At 41.5% G+C, this 19337-nt stretch overlaps 1 protein-coding gene and 1 pseudogene across 21 annotated transcripts in view; one reads left to right on the forward strand and one right to left on the reverse strand.

The window, feature by feature from the left end:
• USP28 (ubiquitin specific peptidase 28) overlaps nt 1-19337 on the reverse strand; it is an 80347-nt gene that overhangs the window by 47103 nt on the left and 13907 nt on the right. For 11 of the 21 annotated variants that reach the window (XM_025357701.1, XM_025357699.1, XM_025357698.1 and 8 more), the window contains 2 exons: nt 10380-10457; nt 8665-8797 (listed from right to left, as the gene is read on the reverse strand). The exons of 6 other annotated variants lie outside the window; for them this stretch is intronic. Coding sequence is in view for 8 of the 15 variants with exons in the window: in XM_025357688.1 (XP_025213473.1) it covers nt 8665-8797; nt 10380-10457 (211 nt within the window). In the remaining 7 variants the exon portion in view is untranslated. The remainder of the gene's footprint in view (nt 1-8664; nt 8798-10379; nt 10458-19337) is intronic. 4 more of the 21 variants (XM_025357693.1, XM_025357691.1, XM_025357686.1 and 1 more) reach the window with 2 other exon arrangements.
• On the forward strand, nt 16173-16267 carry LOC112607436 (annotated as a pseudogene).

Raw genomic sequence — 19337 nt, forward strand, 5'->3', positions numbered from 1 at the left:
AAGACAACTCAAGAGGGAAAGAATATCTTTTCAACAAATGGTGCTGTGACAACTGAACACCACATGCAAACGAATAAAGCTGAACTCCTACCTAGCCCCATAGACAAAAATTAAGTCAAAATGGATCAACTCCTCAAAATGAGAGCTAAAATATAAAACGCCTAGAGGACGACACAGGTGTAAATCTTCATGACCTTAGATTAGGCAACAGAATCTGAGATGACACCCAGAGCACAAGAAACCAAAGAAAACATAGAATAAAAAATCTTTCGGTTTCAAAGGACACCATCAATAAGTAAAGAGACTGCTGGGCACAGTGGCTCACATCTGTAATCCCAGCACTTTGGGAGGTCCAGGCGGGCGGATCACTAGGTCAGGAGTTCGAGATCAGCCTGACAAAAATAGTGAAACCCCATCTCTACTAAAAATACAAAAAAATTAGCTAGGCATGGTGGCAGGTGCCTGTAATCTCAGTTACTTGGGAGGCTGAGGCAGGAGAACTGCTTGAACATGGGAGCCAGGAGGCAGAGGTTGTAGTGAGCCGAGATCGCACCACTGCACTCCAGCCTGGGCGACAGTGCGAGACTCCGTCTCAAAAAAAAGAAAAAAAGAAGAAGTAAAGAGACAACTCACAGAAAGGGAGAAAATATTTGCAAAACATGCATCTGATAAGAGATCTATACACTGAACATACAAAAAGAACTCCTGTAACCGAATGAGACACACAAAGAGTGATTTCAAAAACGGGCAGAAAATCTGAATTGACATTTCTCCAAAGAATATACTAGATAAATGACCAATAAGCATAAGATGCTCAACATCACTAATCATCAGAAAAATGCAAATCAAAACTACAATGAGATATCCTTTCACACCCATAGCAACAGCTATCAAAAAATATTATTAATAAGATTGGTAAGGATATGGAGAAACTGGAACCTTTGTGCACTGTTGGTGGGATTTCAAAATGGTGCAATTGGCCAGGGTGGTGGCTCACGCCTATAATCCCAGCACTTTGAGAGGCCAAGGTGGGCAGATGGCTTGCGCTAAGGAGTTCAAGACCAGCCTGGGCAACGTGGCGAAACCTTGTCTCTAAAAAATTCAAAAAATTAAAATAAAAAATAAAAAATACCTGGGCATGGTGTTATGTACCCATAGTCCCGGCTACTTGGGAGGCTGGGGCGGGAGGATCACTTGAGCCTGGGAGGTCTAGGCTGTATTGAGCCCTGTTTGCACAACTGCACTCCAGCCTGGGTAACAGTGAGACTCTGTCTCAAAAAAAAAAACAACAAACAAAATAAATAAATAAAATACGGCCAGGCATGGTGGCTCATGCCAGTAATTCCACACTCAGGGAGGCCGAGGCAGGCGGATCACTTGAGGTCAGGAGTAGACCAGCCTGGGCAACATGGTGAAACACTGTCTCTACTAAAAATACAAAACTTAGCTAGGCATGGTGGGACACACCTGTAGTCCCAGCTACACAGGAGGCTGAGGCACGAGAATCACTTGTACCCGGGAGGTGGAGGCTGCATTGAGCCAAGATCGTGCCACTGCACTCCAACCTGGGTGACAGAGCAAGACCCTGTCTCAAATAAACAAACAAACTAAATAAATAAATAAATAAAAATAAATGGTGCAACTACTGCAAAAAACAGTATGGAGGCTATTCAAAAAATTAAAAATAGAACAACCATATGACCCAGCAATCCTATTTCTGGGTACAGATCCAAAAGAATCTAAAGCAGGGTCTTTTTCTGAGACAGAGTCTCACTCTGTCACCCAGGCTGGAGTGCAGTGGCACAATCTCAGCTCACTGCAGCCTCAACCTCCAGGGCTCAAGGGATCTACTTGCTTCAGCTTCCCAGGTGGCTGGGACTACAGGCACACACCATCACACCTGGCTAATTTTTCTATCTTTTGTAGAGACAGGGATTCATCATGTGGCCCTGGCTCTTGAACTCCTGAGCTCAAACTATCCACCTGCCTCAGCCTCCCAAAGTGCTGGGATTACAGGTATAAGCTACAGTGCCCAGCCTAAAGCAGGGTCTTGTAGAGATATCTGTACATCCAAGTTCACAGCAACACTATTCACAAGAGCCAAGAGGCAGAAACAACCCAAATGTCCATTAATGAATGGATAAACAAAACATGGCATATACATACATACAAATGGAATATTACTCAGCCTTAAAAAGGAAAGAAATTTGAGGCATGCTGCAACATGAAGTCTGAAGACATTCTGTTAAGTGAAATAAGCCCACTGCAAAAGGACAAACAGTGTATTTCTACTTATATGAGGTTCCTAGAAATTCAGAGAAAGAGTAGAATGGAGGAGAAAAAAAATGGGGGTTACTGTTCAATGCATACTAAGTAAATGAAATGTTCTAGAAATGGCTGGTGGTGATAGCTGCACAACAATATGAATTTATTTAATACTTCTGAACTGTACATTTAAACAGTTAAGATGGCAAACTATATGTTTTACCAAAAAAGACTGGAAAAAAGAAGAAATACTGTCACATGCTACAACATGGATGAAACTTATGACAGATATTATGCCAAATGAAATAAGCCAGTCACAAAAAGACAACTACCGTATGAGTCCACTTATATGAAGTATTTAAAGTGGTCAAACTCATAGAAACAGAAAGCAGAATGGTAGTTACCAGGGGCTGGGTATGGAGTTCAGATTTGCAATATGGTAACATTCTGGAAGTTGTTTCACAACAATTTGACTATTCTTAACACTCCTGAACTCTATATTTAAAAATGGATAAAGTATTTAAAAATCGAATATTTGTGATATCTTTAGATTTTATGTAATATGTTTTTTACTAAAATAATAATTTCAAGTAATAAATTATCCAATTATCAGGCCAGGCACGGTGGCTCACGCCTGTAAAACCAGCACTTTGGGAGGCCGAGGCAGGCAGATCACTTGAGGTCAGGAGTTTGAGACCAGCCTGGCCAACATGGTGAAACCCCGTCTCTACTAAAAATACAAAAATTAGCCGGGTGTGGTGGTGTGCGCCTGTAATCCCAACTACTCAGGAGGCTGAGGCAGGAGAATAGTTTATACCTGGGAGGCAAAGGTTGTAGTGAGCTGAGATCACGCCACTACATTCCAGCCTGGGCGACAGAGCGAGCCTCCTTCTCAAAAATAAATAAATAAATAAATAATCAATCCAATTATCACTATAACTATTCCAATTATCATAATTTTGATAGAATATTACCATTCTATTTCCATCTAGGTAAAATTACCTAGATGGTACCTAGATTGTTACCATTTAGGTAACAATCATTAATGGCTGCTGAATATGCTAAGTGAGAAACTTCATAATAGATGAAATAAGCTGACAATACCTAAATACAATTACGATTTTAACAACACAAAGAGGGCAACCAGAAATTACATGCTTCTCAATGTAACAAAATAGAAGATATATACACACCACCTCCTATGACCCAGTTGTGCCAGATAAGCATCTGCATTTATAGGAAAGACATGAGACAGAAAAATCCATTGTAAGATACCACAGTAATACAATTGCCAAACTCCAGAATGCGTGAAAATTGACATAACCAAGGACTTGATTTCTTTGGATATTAAGCTGCAAGAAAAGGGGGGGCGGATTTTATAAATAAAGAGAGTCTTAAAAGACACTTCAAACATACTTAATGTTCTAATTTATTTGGATCATTGTTCTTACAAAAACTGCAAACACTGTTAATGAGATAACCAGAGAAATTTCTACGCGGGGTATTTGATGATATTAAGGGATCATGGATGATATTAAGGGATTATTTTTAGTGTGATAATGTTGCAGTTTTGAAAAATAAACAGTTCTCTTTTAGAAATGTTACCCAAAAAGCTAAATATAGAATTATCATATGACCTAGCAACTCTATTTCTAGGTATATATACAAAAGAGCTGAAAACGGATACTCAGTGAAATAGACACTGGCTTAAAATGACAGGGATATTCACTCACTGAAAATGCCCATTACCCAGGTCATGCGGGTTAAGGACACCCCTTCAGTGTGGACCCCTCATACAACATGACCATAGCAAAACTGACAGACAGTTCTGGAAGCCTCATTAGATTTGCTATCTTAACTTCCTCTCATGGGTCTTACAGATGCTAATAAAAAACAACAGGTTCATTAACAGGAAAATGGAGAAAGGCAGATGGGAAAGTCAAAGGACAAAGGTGGAAATGTTTAAAGGTTTATTAAGGAAGTGAGCAAAGAAAATGCTGATGGGGTGAAACTAAGGGGAAAAAGAAAGTTTGAGATAACACAGAATTGATACTGCAGATCAGTGGGGAAATTATAGTCTTTCAATTAAACATACTGATTAAACATTTTAATACAGCACTACCAAAGGTGGCTGGACCAAAGGGAACTCTGCTGATGAATCAACATTAAAGGGCTTCAAACAAGTTTCCTGCATTTACCCCAGTTTGAAGAAACTTTATAAGCTGAAAGGCAGAGACCACAAAGAGAAAGATGACCAACAATTGTGTGGGGCCAATGTTGAGGCAGGTTAATCAAGATAAAGACTGACACACAGCCAAGAGTACTTTGGCTGAATCCCTTGCTGGGGACCCAAAGCCTTATGTACACCAGTGGTGAAGCGGTCAGGGTGGGGAGTAGAAACCTTTCTGGGGCTTCGTAACACAGCAGTACAATGCACTGTGATTCTAAAACCTGTTGATTAAGTCCTAAAGGAGGCTATACTTAGGAAAGTAAGGGTTGATGGAATTAGGACAAAATTTTATAGGCGAGTTGGCATATCTGAACCTGCTTCGATGTGAAGTGGTTCCATCTTTTCTACTTGATTGTATTATGGGGATGGATGCTGTATCAGCCTGGAGAATGTTCCCTCTACCTACTCCTGTAAAACAGAAGGCATGCAAACTTGTCCTTCAAGCAATAATAATTAGACATGCTAAATGGGAACCAGAAAGATTCCCTGAGCCTACACAATAGAGTGCTGGTAGGGACAAACTGATTGCGGAGTGTTTACCAGGGCTTATGGCAAAAGCCTGTGAGTGCCTCCCAGAGACGACTACTGAGACTTTGGACTAGAGAAGTACCACTTGAGGAGCATTTATTACCTTGCTATGAGACATTAATTGAAGCTACCCTTATAAATGAGGACATAAAATCATCTTGAAACCTGAAATACTCATGCTGTCTTGTTGGGGGATGTCAGAGAAACACTTCAATGAGGATGGCAGTGCCCAAGAAAGTTCCATGATAAAATGGAAACGGTTTATACAGGATTTTGCTACCTGGAAAATGCAAGGAGGTCTTTGCATTCCCCAGGTCGCAGAGCCTCTTTTCCCCTAAGACTGACTCTGGAATTGTGTGAGGAGCTGCTGGATCCTACCCACACTTGGACAGTTTCCCAACAAACAGCTCTCAATAGACCAACAAAGAGCTGCTTAGTTTGCAGATGGTAGTTTCAAGGTGAATGGTTAACATCGTATTTGGAAGGAAGGTCGCCACTGGGATCAAAGAAGGTAAAAACAAATCAGCAGCATGTGTTGATTGCATGCTGTTTTTCTAGCAGTGATGGAAGAATTGAACAGTGATAAAAGCCCCTGTGTTAGGCTTTTTACTCACTCACGAGCAGTGGACAGTGGCCACATGATCAGGCAGGAGAGCAATGGAAAACTGGCCTATTAAAGGGATGCCCATATGGGGCATGGCCCTATAGAAATTTGAAGGGTGCATTAAAGTAGGACATGTTGATGCCAACCAGAAGAAATCCCTTAAGATGAGTTGATATGGGGGTACTGCAGCAATGCAGAGATGGGCTGAGTCTAGACATGTTCCTTTTCCACCCTCAAGAACAAAATGCCAATAAGAACTGTTCTGTCTGCCAGGAAGAGAAAGATATTGCCAACAGCTATGGGAGGATTCCCTGGTGGCAAGGCCCTGAAGACTGCTGGCCAGTGAGACTAATGCTGGTAACCCTAGGGGACTACAAATGGGTCCTGACAGGTATAGACACTGACTCTGAACTGGGCTTTACTATCCCAACAGACCATGCAAATGCTTTCAGTGCTAAAGAAAACCTGTAACAGAACCACTTAAAAATTTCCACCTTCCTGGGGTGAGCCCTTTGACTCTCCCCTCTGCCTTTCCCCATTCTTTTGTTAATTAACCTAATGTTTTTATTAGCATCTGTAAGACCCATGAGGGGAAGCTGAGGTAGAGCATTTCACATGAGTAGGAAGGGTGACAATTTCCCAATCTAAGATAGCAAATTTGAGAGTAATGGTTACTCTCAAGCCCTGTTAAACAGAGTATGAATAGGTAAAAAATTATTTTGGAAAAGACTGTCATTACCTATAAAGTTGAAGATAAGCGTATCTTAATACCTACCAACTACATCACTGGATGTATACACTAAAAAAACTCTTGCATACAAGGACAAGCAGCATGAATCCGAATAGCTCACGGCAGGCTTGAATGGCAAAAGCTTGAAAACAACCCCAAAGTCAACCAACAAATACATACAATGTGGTATATTCAGACCATGGAATATTACACACCAGTGAAAATGAAAGAACTACAGTTATAACCCTCCACATGGGTGAGTCTCAAAAAGAACAATGGTGACCGAAAAAAGTTGTAGTGTGTACCAAGAGAATATGAGAATACATGACAATATTCACAGCAGCATCATTCAGAATAGTTCAAAACTGTTAACAGCCCAAATGTCCATTAACACCACCTCGCCTTCCTCCCAGAAGGTTCCAGAAGGTTCTCCTTGGTCTCTCCTCCCAGAAGCCTCCTTGGCTTCCAGAGTCCCCATTTTCCTGGCTTTTCCTGGGCACTCTTCACCTCCCCAGACCTCTGAACACTGGCAGCAACCGGTGCTTAAGCTGCAGAACCTTTTATTTCTCTTATACCCACGCCCTTGCAGAGCTCCTCAGTCTCACAGCTTTACAGAGCATTTACAGGTTATGATTCCAAGTCCACCTACCTCCAGCCTGGACCTCTCCTCTGACCTGTGCACCTGGGTCTCCACCGTCTTGCTGACACTTCTGCCGTACATCTAACAGGCATTTCAAATTTAGTATTCCCAAAACTGATCTCTTCATTTACCATCCAAAATCTGCTCCACCTATAGTGATTCCCATCTTGGTTAAGTGCAACTCCTTTCAGTTGCTTACGAAAAACCATTTTGAGTCACCTTTAATTCCTCCCTCTTTCACAACCCTACCTCCTCAGTAAGTAAATCCTACTGCCTTTACCTTAAAAATACTATATGCCGGAATGCCAGCACTGTTTACCCTCCACCACAGCAGCCTGGCCTGGGCTCCCTGATCTGACCCATGCTCGTCACTGTCCCCTCCCCCACATTCTGTTCTCAACACCACAGTCAGAATGGAAAATGGAAATCAGTTTATATCATTCCTTTGCTCCAAACTCTTCAAAGGCTACCCACCTAACTCACAGCAAAAACCAGTACTTAGGAAGGTTCTGAATGATCCATCTCCATCTCTTTCCATGGCCCCATCCCTTTCAGCCCTCCTCACTCACCAAGCCTTACCCCTGGCCTCCTTGCAGTTCCCTGAGCAAGCCAAGGTGCACTCCCATCTTAGGGCCTCAAATGACTTACTCCCTCACCTCCCCTGCACGTTCTTAATTAAAAATCCATCCTGGCTGGGCGCAGTGGCTCACACCTATAATCCCAGCACTTTGGGAGGCTGAGGTGGGCGAATCACCTGAGGTCAGGAGTTCAAGACCAGCCTGGCCAACATGGTGAGACCCCGTCTCTATTAAAAATACAAACAATTAGCCAGGCGTAGTGGCAGGTGCCTGTAATCCCAGCTACTTAGGAGGTTGAGGCAGGAGAATTGCTTGAACCCAGGAGGCGGAGGTTCACACAATTGCACTCCAGCCTGGGTGACAAAGTGAGACTCCATCTTAAAAAAAAAAAAAGTCCATCCATTGGAAATCCAGTCCCCAGCCCTCTTTTTTTCTTCATTTCTTTCATTTTGTGCTTTTTATCCATGGTATTTATCATATTCTAGTATATTATATAATTTATTTACTTGTTGAGCTTCTCCCACTAAAAAATAAACTACATGCAGGCAGGGATTCAAGAGTGTTTGGTACATAGTTGGTCCTCATTTAAATAAATGCTAAACAATGAGTAAATGAACAAATGAAACTTTTTTTTTTTTTTTGAGACCGAGTCTTGCTCTGTCGCCCAGGCTGGAGTGCAGTGCCAGGATCTCAGCTCACCGCAAGCTCCGCCTCCTGGGTTCACGCCATTCTCCTGCCTCAGCCTCTGAGTAGCTGGGACTACCAGTGCCCACCACCACGCTAATTTTCTGTATTTTTACTAGAGACGGGGTTTCACCATGTTAGCCAGGATGGTCTCGATCTCCTGACCTCATGATCTGCCCGCCTCGGCCTCCCAAAGTGCTGGGATTACAGGCGTGAGCCACCGCGCCTGGCCGAAACTTTTTAAGTGCCTAGAATTGTGCCTGCCACATAGCAACAGCTCAGTAATAAGCTGCTATTACTATTATTTTCAAAAGGCTGATGTGATTGACATGGAACTCACATAGACTTGGTTTCTTATTTTCTGCTAGTTCAGCAAAGGACCAAGACAGGATATACGGTACCTACTTGCTAATACTTCCTTGTTGGCAGCACTCCCTTCTACTTCAGATGGTTCTGTAGCAACAGTGTCTTGACTGGGCTCCTTAACTCTCTCATCAGTGAGAAGGCTGACTGCCTGAGTAATGTCACCATTACTGGCCTATGGGAGAAAAAGACAATAGAAAATTCAAAAGTAATCATCATAGAATTTAAAACCAGTTTTGAGTATTAACTTTATTACCCTGCTGACACACTGAGTACTTTCAGGCATAATTCTAGGGTAGAATTATAAGACTATACTGGACAGGTCTAATGTGCTTGACGTGTCTATCAAACGCCTCGTTACAGGAGTTTCCATGCTCTGATTTCCCACAACACCCAAACAAAAGTGAAATCTCGATGGAGATTTGTTCCCATTGCTTCAGATACTACTACTCATGATTTCTGTGAACAGTCTAAAGTATGATGTGTCAAAAAAGGGGGTTGGCAATTAACATAGACATTCTAAATCAAGTCAGCCCTACAACAAAAATGCCAAGCAGGCCAGGCGCAGTGGTTCACGCCTGTAATCCTAGCACATTGGGAGGCCAAGGCAGGCAGATCGCTTGAGTCCAGGAATTGGAGACCAGCCTGAGCAACTTGGCAAAGCCCCGTCCCTACTAAAAATACAAAAACTAGCCAGGTGTGAGTCCCAGCTACTAGGGAGGCTGAGGTGGAAGGATCGCTTGAGCCCAGGAGGCAGAGGCTGCAGTGAGCCGGGATCACACCACTGCACTGCAGGCTGGGCAACCGAGTGAGATCCTGTCTCCTGTCTCAAAAAAAAAAAAAAAAGGCCAAGCAGTTACCTATTTTCTAGTGGTGATCTTTCTTGTTTTTAACGTTCTATGAGGAAACATTTCTAACATATATGCCAGGAAAGGGAATAAGAGAACCCCCATGTACCTATCACTTATCTTCAACAATTACCTAGTCACTTAGTCATAACCTTTCTTATTTTCTCTAAACCTCCTATACTGTCTTAGATATTCTGAAGCAAATCCTAACCATCTTATCACTGGTCAACATTTCAGAATGTATCTTTTAAAAATATAACCCATGGCCGGGCACAGTGGCTCACACCTGTAATCCCAACATTTTGGGAGGCCAGGTCGGGTGGATCACTTGAGGTCAGGAGTTCAAGACCAGTCTGGCCAATATGGTGAAACTCCGTCTCTACTAAAAAGACAAAAATTAGCCAGGTGTGGTGGCACATGCCTGTAATCCCAGCTACTCGGGAGGCTGACTGAGGTGGCAGAATCACTTGAACACGGGAGGGAGAGGCTGCAGTGAGCCAAGATTGTGCTACTGCACTCCAACCTGGGCATCAGAGTGAGACTCCATCTCAAAAAAAAAAAAGCTATTGTCACGCCTTAAGAGTAACAACAGGTTTTTTCAATATCAGATAACCAGTTCAAACTTCCCTGACTCAAATATCATTTAGTTTGCTGGTTTGGATAAGGCTTATACAGTGCACTGGTTGATGTTTCTTAAATGTCTTTTACGCTGCAGGGTTACCCGAACCACAAATCTCCCCCAGCCCTTTATAATTTACATGTTGAAGATACTGGGTCAATCATTTGACCTGTAGACGTTCTGTCCCCAAATGTGCTTTAATTTGGGTACAGAAATAGCTTGAACTGACATAACTATCATATAGACAGCTGCTTGAAAGCCTCTGGACTGGCAGAGATCTGGAAACCAACCTTCAGAGCTTCATGGAGAAAGGAAGGGTCCTGAATGCCTGTGATTTCTCTCAGTTGATTTAACAGCATTTGGCAGCTCTATATTTGCAAAACAAAAAAAAAACCACAAATATGTCAGTCAGAAAGTAAACCTGGGTACATTTAAAGAATAACTAAAAGCATCTTGGATAAACAGGCCTGAGGCTTGCCCAGACTAGAATGCAGTGGCATGAGCTCACTGCAACCTCTGCCTCCTGGGTTCAAGCTATTTTCCTACCTCAGCCTCCCGAGCAGCTGGGATTATAGGCGCATGCCACCATGCCCAGCTAATTTTTAGTAGTGACAGGGTTTCACCTTGTTGGTCAGGCTGGTCTTCATCTCCTGACCTCGTGATCCACCCGCCTAGGCCTCCCAAAGTCCGCTGCGATTACAGTCCGTGGGCCAACGCAAACAGCCCTTCATTTTTTAACTCTAAACAACCAACAAGCTCCAAGTAACAATGTATTGGCTGTCAGAAATACTCTGAAATGCCAAATCTATTTCTCTTTTAAAAGTTCAATCATGGAAAATACCTTTGGTACTTATGAAAGAAACAGATGATAGTAAAATTACAAATATATAAAACATTTAAATGTAATATTCTAGCCTTAATGGACACTTAAAAGTTCCCCAGGTTTTTCTTTTGGTAGGCAGTACATTAAGTAGGTCATATAAGGAGTCTGGAGAATTTGCATGGATATAAAGATGTGCTATTTCAAACTTTCCTGCACATGCCATTAGTGTGTATCACTTTTCACTGACAATAAGTTTCCAATCATGTAATTAACCAATGATAACACCAACATATTTAAAACTCTGTTTGATTACTTAAAAAGAAGTACAGCTAAAGCTAGAATTTTCTCAATTAAATAAAATATATAATTTCAAAGGGTACAAAGTATGAAATGTTTTCTCTTTATTAACCTAAATCATGGAAAAACCTAAATTGTTAACTTCCAGCTAAGACAAAATCAGTTTACAACCCCTTCAGCCTTAACATCTTCACTCTATCATTTTATCCTGCTTTACACAAAGACAAAATACAAAACACCGATTTGCAAGTACAGCTCAATCTAAACAACTGGCTGGCCCAACTTGAGACACAATGATCTTTTAAGACGAATGCTGAAAACAAAGTAGTTCAAAATTAATTCAGCAACAAGAAATCTAATTTATACCATTCCTAAGATTATGCTTAAATTAAGTTAGTAATATGTCTCAGAGAGATAGTCTACATTTACTCCCAGCTATAATAGAAACAGTATCTTATGTTCTTCAACAGCTGTGAGCCCAATGCAACACTAAAGTATTACACAACCAGAAATAACTAACTGAAACATCCCTCTAAGGTCCTGAAGAGGTCTGGCGTGGTGGCTCATGCCTGTAATCCCAGGACTTTGGGAGGCCAGGGTGGGCGGATCACTCGAGGTCAGGAGTTCGAGACCAGCCTGACCAACATGGCCCCGTCTCTACTAAAAATACAAATCAGTTGGGCATGGTGGCACATGCCTGTAATCCCAGCTACTCAGGAAGCTGGGGCAGAAGAATTGCTTGAACCCGGGAGGTGGAGGTTGTGGTGAGCCAAGATCGTGCCATTGCACTCCAGCCTGGGCAACAACAGCACAACTCAGTCTCAATAAATAAATAAATAAAGTCCTCGAAGAAGCATCAACAGTCGTTCTGCTGTAGTTAGACTATAGTCATAGGCTACAAATGGAACCCTACCCTGCTGAGACCAGCAGACTTTCACGCTATGAGTCTTGTCAAATCCAGTCACTGCCTGTGCACTGGGAGAGTGATTATCATACTAAAAGGTATCCAGATTCAGCCTAAGCAAAAACTAAAATCGCAAGCATGTAATTTTTAGAAAAATTAAATACTAGTTTTTTTGAAACTAATTCTAATTGCATTTGATTTTACTGTATAAAAGTGGTACGAATCTATGTATCTCACAAAAATCGCACATGATTTTCTAAGATCAACATCAATGTACCCAAAAAAGGGTGGAATAATTGAGACGAGGAATAAGTAGTACATTAATACCAAACTAGCGTCAAGAAGGTAACAATGGGATAATCGCATCTTCATTGGGAATTATTCTGTATAAAAATTAACATTTATGATTCAGAGAAAATAATCCCGGTAAAAAGTAATAGCTGACAGATACTGCTTACTTTTAGCCAGGTACTGCTATAAACACTTGGCATGTATGAACTAATGTAACTCACTGAACCCTCATAACAGACCTGGGACATAGGTATTATGCCCGTCCTACAAAAAGCTGAGGCACAGAGAGGTTAAGTAACTGTACACAAAGTTACTGCTGATAAGGGATGCACTATGCCATGCTGTATTTGAGAAGACAAAAAGATAGGCAAGAATACCTATCTGGTGCGAAAAAATGCAAACATCTTATTCTTGTATTTTATTTATTTATTTAATTTATGGATTAATTAATTAATTTATTTATTTTTGAGACGGAGTCTCACTGTGTCGCCCAGACTGGAGTGCAACGGTACAATCTCGGCTCTGCAACCTCCGCCTCCTGAGTTCGAGCAATTCTCCTGCCTCAGCTTCCTGAGTAGCTGGGACTACAGGCGCCGGCCACCACACCCGGCTAATTTTTTGTATTTTTAGTACAAACGGGGTTTCACCATGCTGGCCAGGTTGATCTCGAACTCCCAAGCTCAGGCGATCCACCTCAGGCAATCAGCCTCCCAAAGTGCTGGGATTACAGGCATGAACACGGCACCTGGCCAGTTTTTACTTTCAATTAATTTATTTATTTCTCACTCTGTTGCCCAGGCTGAAGTCCGGTGGCGCGATCTGTGGCTCACTTCAACCTCCGCCTCCTCCTGCCTCAGCCTCCCAAAGTGCTAGGATTATAGGTGTTAGCCACCACACACAGCCAATTTTTATATTTTGACCTTGATCTTCGCACCCTAACAAGTTTCTTTATTTTAAAATTTTGCTTGTCCTTATATAATCACAAGTTTCATTACTTAGTAGTGCAATCTGTTCTAAACTAGCTATCATCAGAAGTAGAGATGTAAATATTACATTTGACTAAATCTAAGGTGCCATCGGTTACAAACGAAGAAAGGAAAACTGCTGCCACTTAAACTATGACACAATGTCTTAATGGCAGTCCTGGGAGACATATACCACACTAGCTTCTTAAATCTCTGAACTTTTTCATTTATGTTGAGGAATACAGCAATTTCCCCTGCTTCCAGGTGCACTGCCTGGCACGTGATAGGCAATTCTTTCACATGTTTCTCGGCAACAAAACTTAACACAGCAGAATACATCTATAGTATCTGCCCTTCTGGGTTGCATAAAGCACTTGACTATAGCTCTGCAAGAAAATCTGAAACTGCAAACATTCCTCCAAAGGTAAATATTTTGTTTCATATAAAATCAAATTTGGCCGGGCGCGGTGGCTCAAGCCTGTAATCCCAGCACTTTGGGAGGCCGAGGCGGGTGGATTACGAGGTCAGGAGATCGAGACTATCCTGGCTAACATGGTGAAACCCCGTCTCTACTAAAAATACAAAAAAACTAGCCGGGCGTGGTGGCGGGCGCCTGTAGTCTCAGCTACTTGGGAGGCTGAGGCGGGAGAATGGCGTGAACCCGGGAGGCGGAGCTTGCAGTGAGCCGAGATCACGCCGCTGCACTCCAGCCTGGGAGCCCAGCGAGACTCCGTCTCAAAAAAAAAAAAAAAAAAATCAAATTTATACCCTGCCATTCTGCTTCCATGCCTTGCTTCATATACAGGTTTTTTGTTTTTTTTTGTTTTGTTTTCATTTCAATGTTGAATCACAGTGTACATTTTTAAGTGACATATGCAATGGCAAGTTAACCATGTATTACTAACAGTACATATAACTTGACTGTCAACTGTTGTTATAACAATAGTAACAGCTATGACCAAGTTCATGCAAGTGCAGACAACGGCAACATCACATCTGCTACTTGGATGATAGTAAAAATGTTAAGAACATCTTGATGTCAGAGATCTCAGAATGCCAAATAAATGTGAATCAATGAAATACAGTATTCATATACTAATTTACTAATTATTTACATTTGGCCTTGGATTAAAGTCAGTTATACTGTAATATTCTCATTTATCTTTCTCCATTTTGTAATAGGTAGCAGTGGACATTAATATATCTGGGATAACACAACCAGGAAAGGAAAATAAATTCTTGAGTTTCCTTTTTTTTTGAGACAGGGTGTTGCTCTGTGGCCCACTGTTTTTTTGAGACACGGTGTCGCTCTGTGGCCCAGGCTGGAGTACAGTGGCATGGTACGATCTTAGCTCACTGCAGCCTCGGCATCCCGGGCTCAGGTGACTCTCCCACCTCAGCCTCCCGAGTAGTTGGGACTACAGGTGCCCACCACCACGTCCAGCTAGTTTTCCTATTTTTAGTAGAGATGGGATTTCTCCATGTTGGCCAGGCTGGTCTTGAACTTCTGGCCTCAAGTGATCCACCTGTCTCAGCCTCCCAAAGTACTGGGGTTACAGGCGTGAGCCACTGCACCTGGCCCAGTGACCTTTTTTTTAAAGGCTACTGGGTAGAGATGACAACTATGTAAAATTATTTTGTATAGCTCCAAGAACAATGTTCTACATGGAAATTCAAATCCAAATTCCTCATCTTGCCATTCAAAGACCATTACCTGATTCCCTGCTTAGCCTGTTCTACCTTTTCTCCTCTCAGTTCCTTACTGCAAACTCATTCTCTCATGCACAGAGTGTTGCTCCTAGAATCACTTGTAACACCACCTACATTATTAAACTATGGTATGCCAACTACATTCAAGGGTTATATTTGTCTTACCTCCTCCATATGAAGTCCTTCTAAGAACTCTGGCCCACACTGTTCTCTCCCCTTTCTCATCTCCCATGTTAAGGAAATGAATAGGCCTGTGACTGAATGTAGCCACTGTCTTCACTTGGCATTTCTCATCATTCTATTCTATTGTATTCTACTCTACTCTACTCTACTCTACTCTACTCTACTCTACTCTACTCTACTCTATTCTATGACGGAGTCTTGCTGTCACCGAGGCTGGAGCGCAGTGGTGTGATCTCAGCTCACTGCAAATTCCACCTCTCAGGTTCAAGCGATTCTCCTGCCCCAGTCACCTGAGCAGCTGGGATTACAGGCGCCCACTAACACGACCAGCTTAATTTTTGTATTTTTAGTACAGACGAGGTTTCACTATGTTGCCCAGGCTGGTCTTAAACTCCTTACCTCAAGTAATCCACCCACCTTGGCCGTCCAAAGTGCTGGGATAACAGGCATGAACCACTGGGCCAGACCTGTTCTCTAATTGTTTTAAATATGAAATTCTTGCCTCCTTTAAAGCAAGAATCATGCAATACACTGCCTAATTGGAATCATCCATGGGACAGTGCTGATAATAAAGACAGTTAACATTTATTGAGCAACTACTTTATTATTTTTTTTCTTTTTGGAGATGGGGGTCTCGCTATGTTGACCGCAAGTGGCCTAACTGCTGGACTCAAAGGATCCTCCCACCACAGCCTTCCAGGTTGCTGGGACTACAGGCACACATCACCATACCTGGCTGAACATTTGTCAGGGAACAGGCGCCTTTCATGTATGTAATCCTAATAACAAAGGTAGGCATTGCACACATTAGGAAATTAAGGTTTACAAAACCTATTTATCATCAAATGACTAGAATTAAAAGCTAAATCAAAGATAGCTATAAAACACATAGCTATTAAGTCTAAGAGCTTGCTTGAGCAGTACATTAAAATTGGAACAATACAGAGATTAGCATGGACCCTGTGCAAGAATAACATGCAAATTCATGAAGTGTTCCATAATTTAAAAATAAAAATAAAATGTAAAGAGTATGAATAACAAATTTCACATGCATTATTTATATACATACACAAATGCTATGACATGACCCAGTCTTGTAAAGATTTAGCTAAAGTTCTCAACAGAACCCACACTCCAAATCTTCATAAGTACTATATATATAAATTAATTTTACAGTAACACTAAACCCATCAAGATCCTACCATATTACTAACTCACTTCTCCTGAACTTCACAGAAAGAGGATTTAAATATTAACTTCACTCTACCTTGCAATATGTAAAGTACACACCCAACAAGGAGACAAGACAAAGCCTGTACTCCTCTCACAATGAAGTCAAATAACTTGCAAGAGCCAACAGGTTTGCATTTCCTGAGTTAAATTCACAATGTTTTCACAAAACAAAAAGCACTCCCTTTTCTTGCCCAGAGGCAGTAAAGAAAGACAGGCAAACACAAACCTCTATCAGGAAGGAACTCAAGCTTTTTGACCTCACTGCTACTCAATGGTTTTGATGCAATCCAGCCCACTTCTCAGGAAGGAGATTTTCTTAGAGCAAAAATAACTCACCCACAATCAGCAATTAACAAGATTATTCAGACACTAAAAACATTAAGCTATCAAGTTTTTGTAATAAACAATACCTGGCCTGATCCTACAGTAACTAAGTTAAAACTCTCTGATGAAATAATGCAAAATATTTCATTACTAATCGTTAAAACTCCTAATTTAGCATTGTGATGAGACGCTTTATAGGTTATTCCATTCCTTCAAACAGGGATGCTATTTTCATCATTCTGATGCACATATTTCCTGATCTCAATTGTCTAGTCTTACGAAGAAGACATTTCTAAATTTACAACTATGTAAATAATTAATAAATGTTCCCTTACTCCAAAGAACTACCAAGGTGTGCCTACTAAAATTCCTTCCAAAGCTAAAGATCTGGTTCGCAATTATAAAATAAAACTTAAGTACCCAAGGAAAGCAAAAAAAAGGAAAAACAAAAGGAAACAAAACAAAAAACACCTGAAGAGTCAAAGAAAACATATAGCATCAACCCCCAAAACTCTGGCCAAGTGCGGTGGCTCATGCCGGTGATCCCAGCACTTGGGGAGGCGGAGGCAGGAGGATCACAAGATCAGGAGTTCGAGACCAGCCTGGCCAATATGGTGAAACCCCCATCTCTACTAAAAAATATATATATATAATATATATAAAAATTCTCCAGGCATGGTGTGAGCACCTGTAGTCCCAGCTACTCGGGAGGCTGCTTGAACCTGGGAGGTAGAGCTTGCAGTGAGCCAAGATTGGGCAACTGCACTCTAGCCTGGGCAACAGAGAGAGACTCCAGTCTCAACAACAACAACAACAACAACAACAACAACAACAGGGCCGGGCTTGGTGGCTCACGCCTGTAATCCCAGCACTTTGGGAGGTCAAGGTGGGCGGATCACGAGGTCAGGAGATCGAGACCATCCTGGCTAACACGGTGAAACTCAGTCTCTACTAAAAACACACAACATTAGCCGGGCGTGGTGGCAGGCACCTGTAGTTCCAGCTACTCAGGAGGCTGAGGCAGGAGAATGGCCTGAACCCAGGGACAGAGGTTGCAGTGAGCCGAGATCGCGCCACTGCACTCCAGCCTGGGCGACAGAGCAAGATTATGTTTCAAAAAAAAAAAAAAAGAAAAAAAGAGAAAAAAACACCTCTGTCTGGACAACAAAGACTGTTGCTAACCTTTCCAACCTCCATAAAACAAGGAATGGCCTTTAAAAGCCCTAGGATTTTTTCAGTTTTTCTTCCAGCAACAATGCCATGCTGATCCAATTTTTTCATGGAATAGAAACCTAAAGTAGCTGTAAGAATATGGCTGTCTAAAAAAGACAAACAGCAGCTTTCTGCGGACACAGCTAAATTCCCTGAAATGGACTACTTAATAATTTTTGTGAATGATGCAAATGTCAGTACATGATGAAAATGCCTGTTTGAGTTTATCAACTGGCTTAAAGTTTTCAAAAACCATTAAAAGTGTTTAAAATTTGGCCACTGTTATATCATGTAAAGGGGTTTAAACTGGGACTTAAAAACAAGAAAAAAAAGGAACTAATCATTATTTACTTTTTAATTTTTTCCATCTCTTTCTTCACATGTACTAAGAAATTCCAATAGTACAAAAGGGTATAAAATGAAAAGGAAATCACCTTCTTCCCACCCTAGTTCTATTTCCCAGGGCTACTATCATTAACAGTTTCTGTTATCTTTCCAGAAATTGTCTATGCACATGAATACATTTTTTCATATGCTACATAATGTCCTATGCCTTGCTTTTTCCTTATTTTAGGATATATTAAGAAAATATTTTTTCATTTCTTTGAATACATGTCCCAACTAAATATGAGAAATGAGGCTGAAAAACACATCGAACACATCACCAAAAATGAAGGAAAATACAATTTTTAACAACAATATTGGTAGGGCTAATTGAAAAACTGGGAAAATATCAGGGAAAGATATGATAAATCAAATTTATATGCTTATAGTTTTAGAAATATAGCAATGATAAAATTTTAAGTTATTACTAGGTGGGTGTTCGCGTATAGTTTCTATTTTTAATAAGTAACAGAGATAGCTGGGCGCGGTGGCTCACGCCTGTAATCCCAGCACTTTGGGAGGCTGAGGTGGGTGGATCACCTAAGGTCAGGAGCTCGAGACCATCTTGGCCAACATGGTGAAACCCCATCTCTGCTAAAAATACAAAAATTAGCTGCGTGTGGTGACGGGCACCTGTAATCCCAGCTACTTGGGAGGCTAAGGCAGGAGAAGGGCTTGAACCTAGGAGGCAGAGGTTGCAGTGAGCCGAGACTGCGCCACTGTACTCCAGCGTGGGCGACAAGAGCAAGACTCTGTCTCAAATAAATAAACAACAGAGATCAGAGAGGTGATGTGGGATTGGATTACAAAGGGTTCTAAATGTCAGGAAGAATTTAGGTTTGATCTGATGAGCAATGGATAATCACTGCAGGTTCCTCAGCAGGGAAGATACATGAAGGAAAAAAGGCATTTAAGTGGATTA

This window comes from Theropithecus gelada, chromosome 14 (genome assembly GCF_003255815.1).
Source record: "Theropithecus gelada isolate Dixy chromosome 14, Tgel_1.0, whole genome shotgun sequence".
NCBI lineage: Eukaryota > Metazoa > Chordata > Mammalia > Primates > Cercopithecidae > Theropithecus > Theropithecus gelada.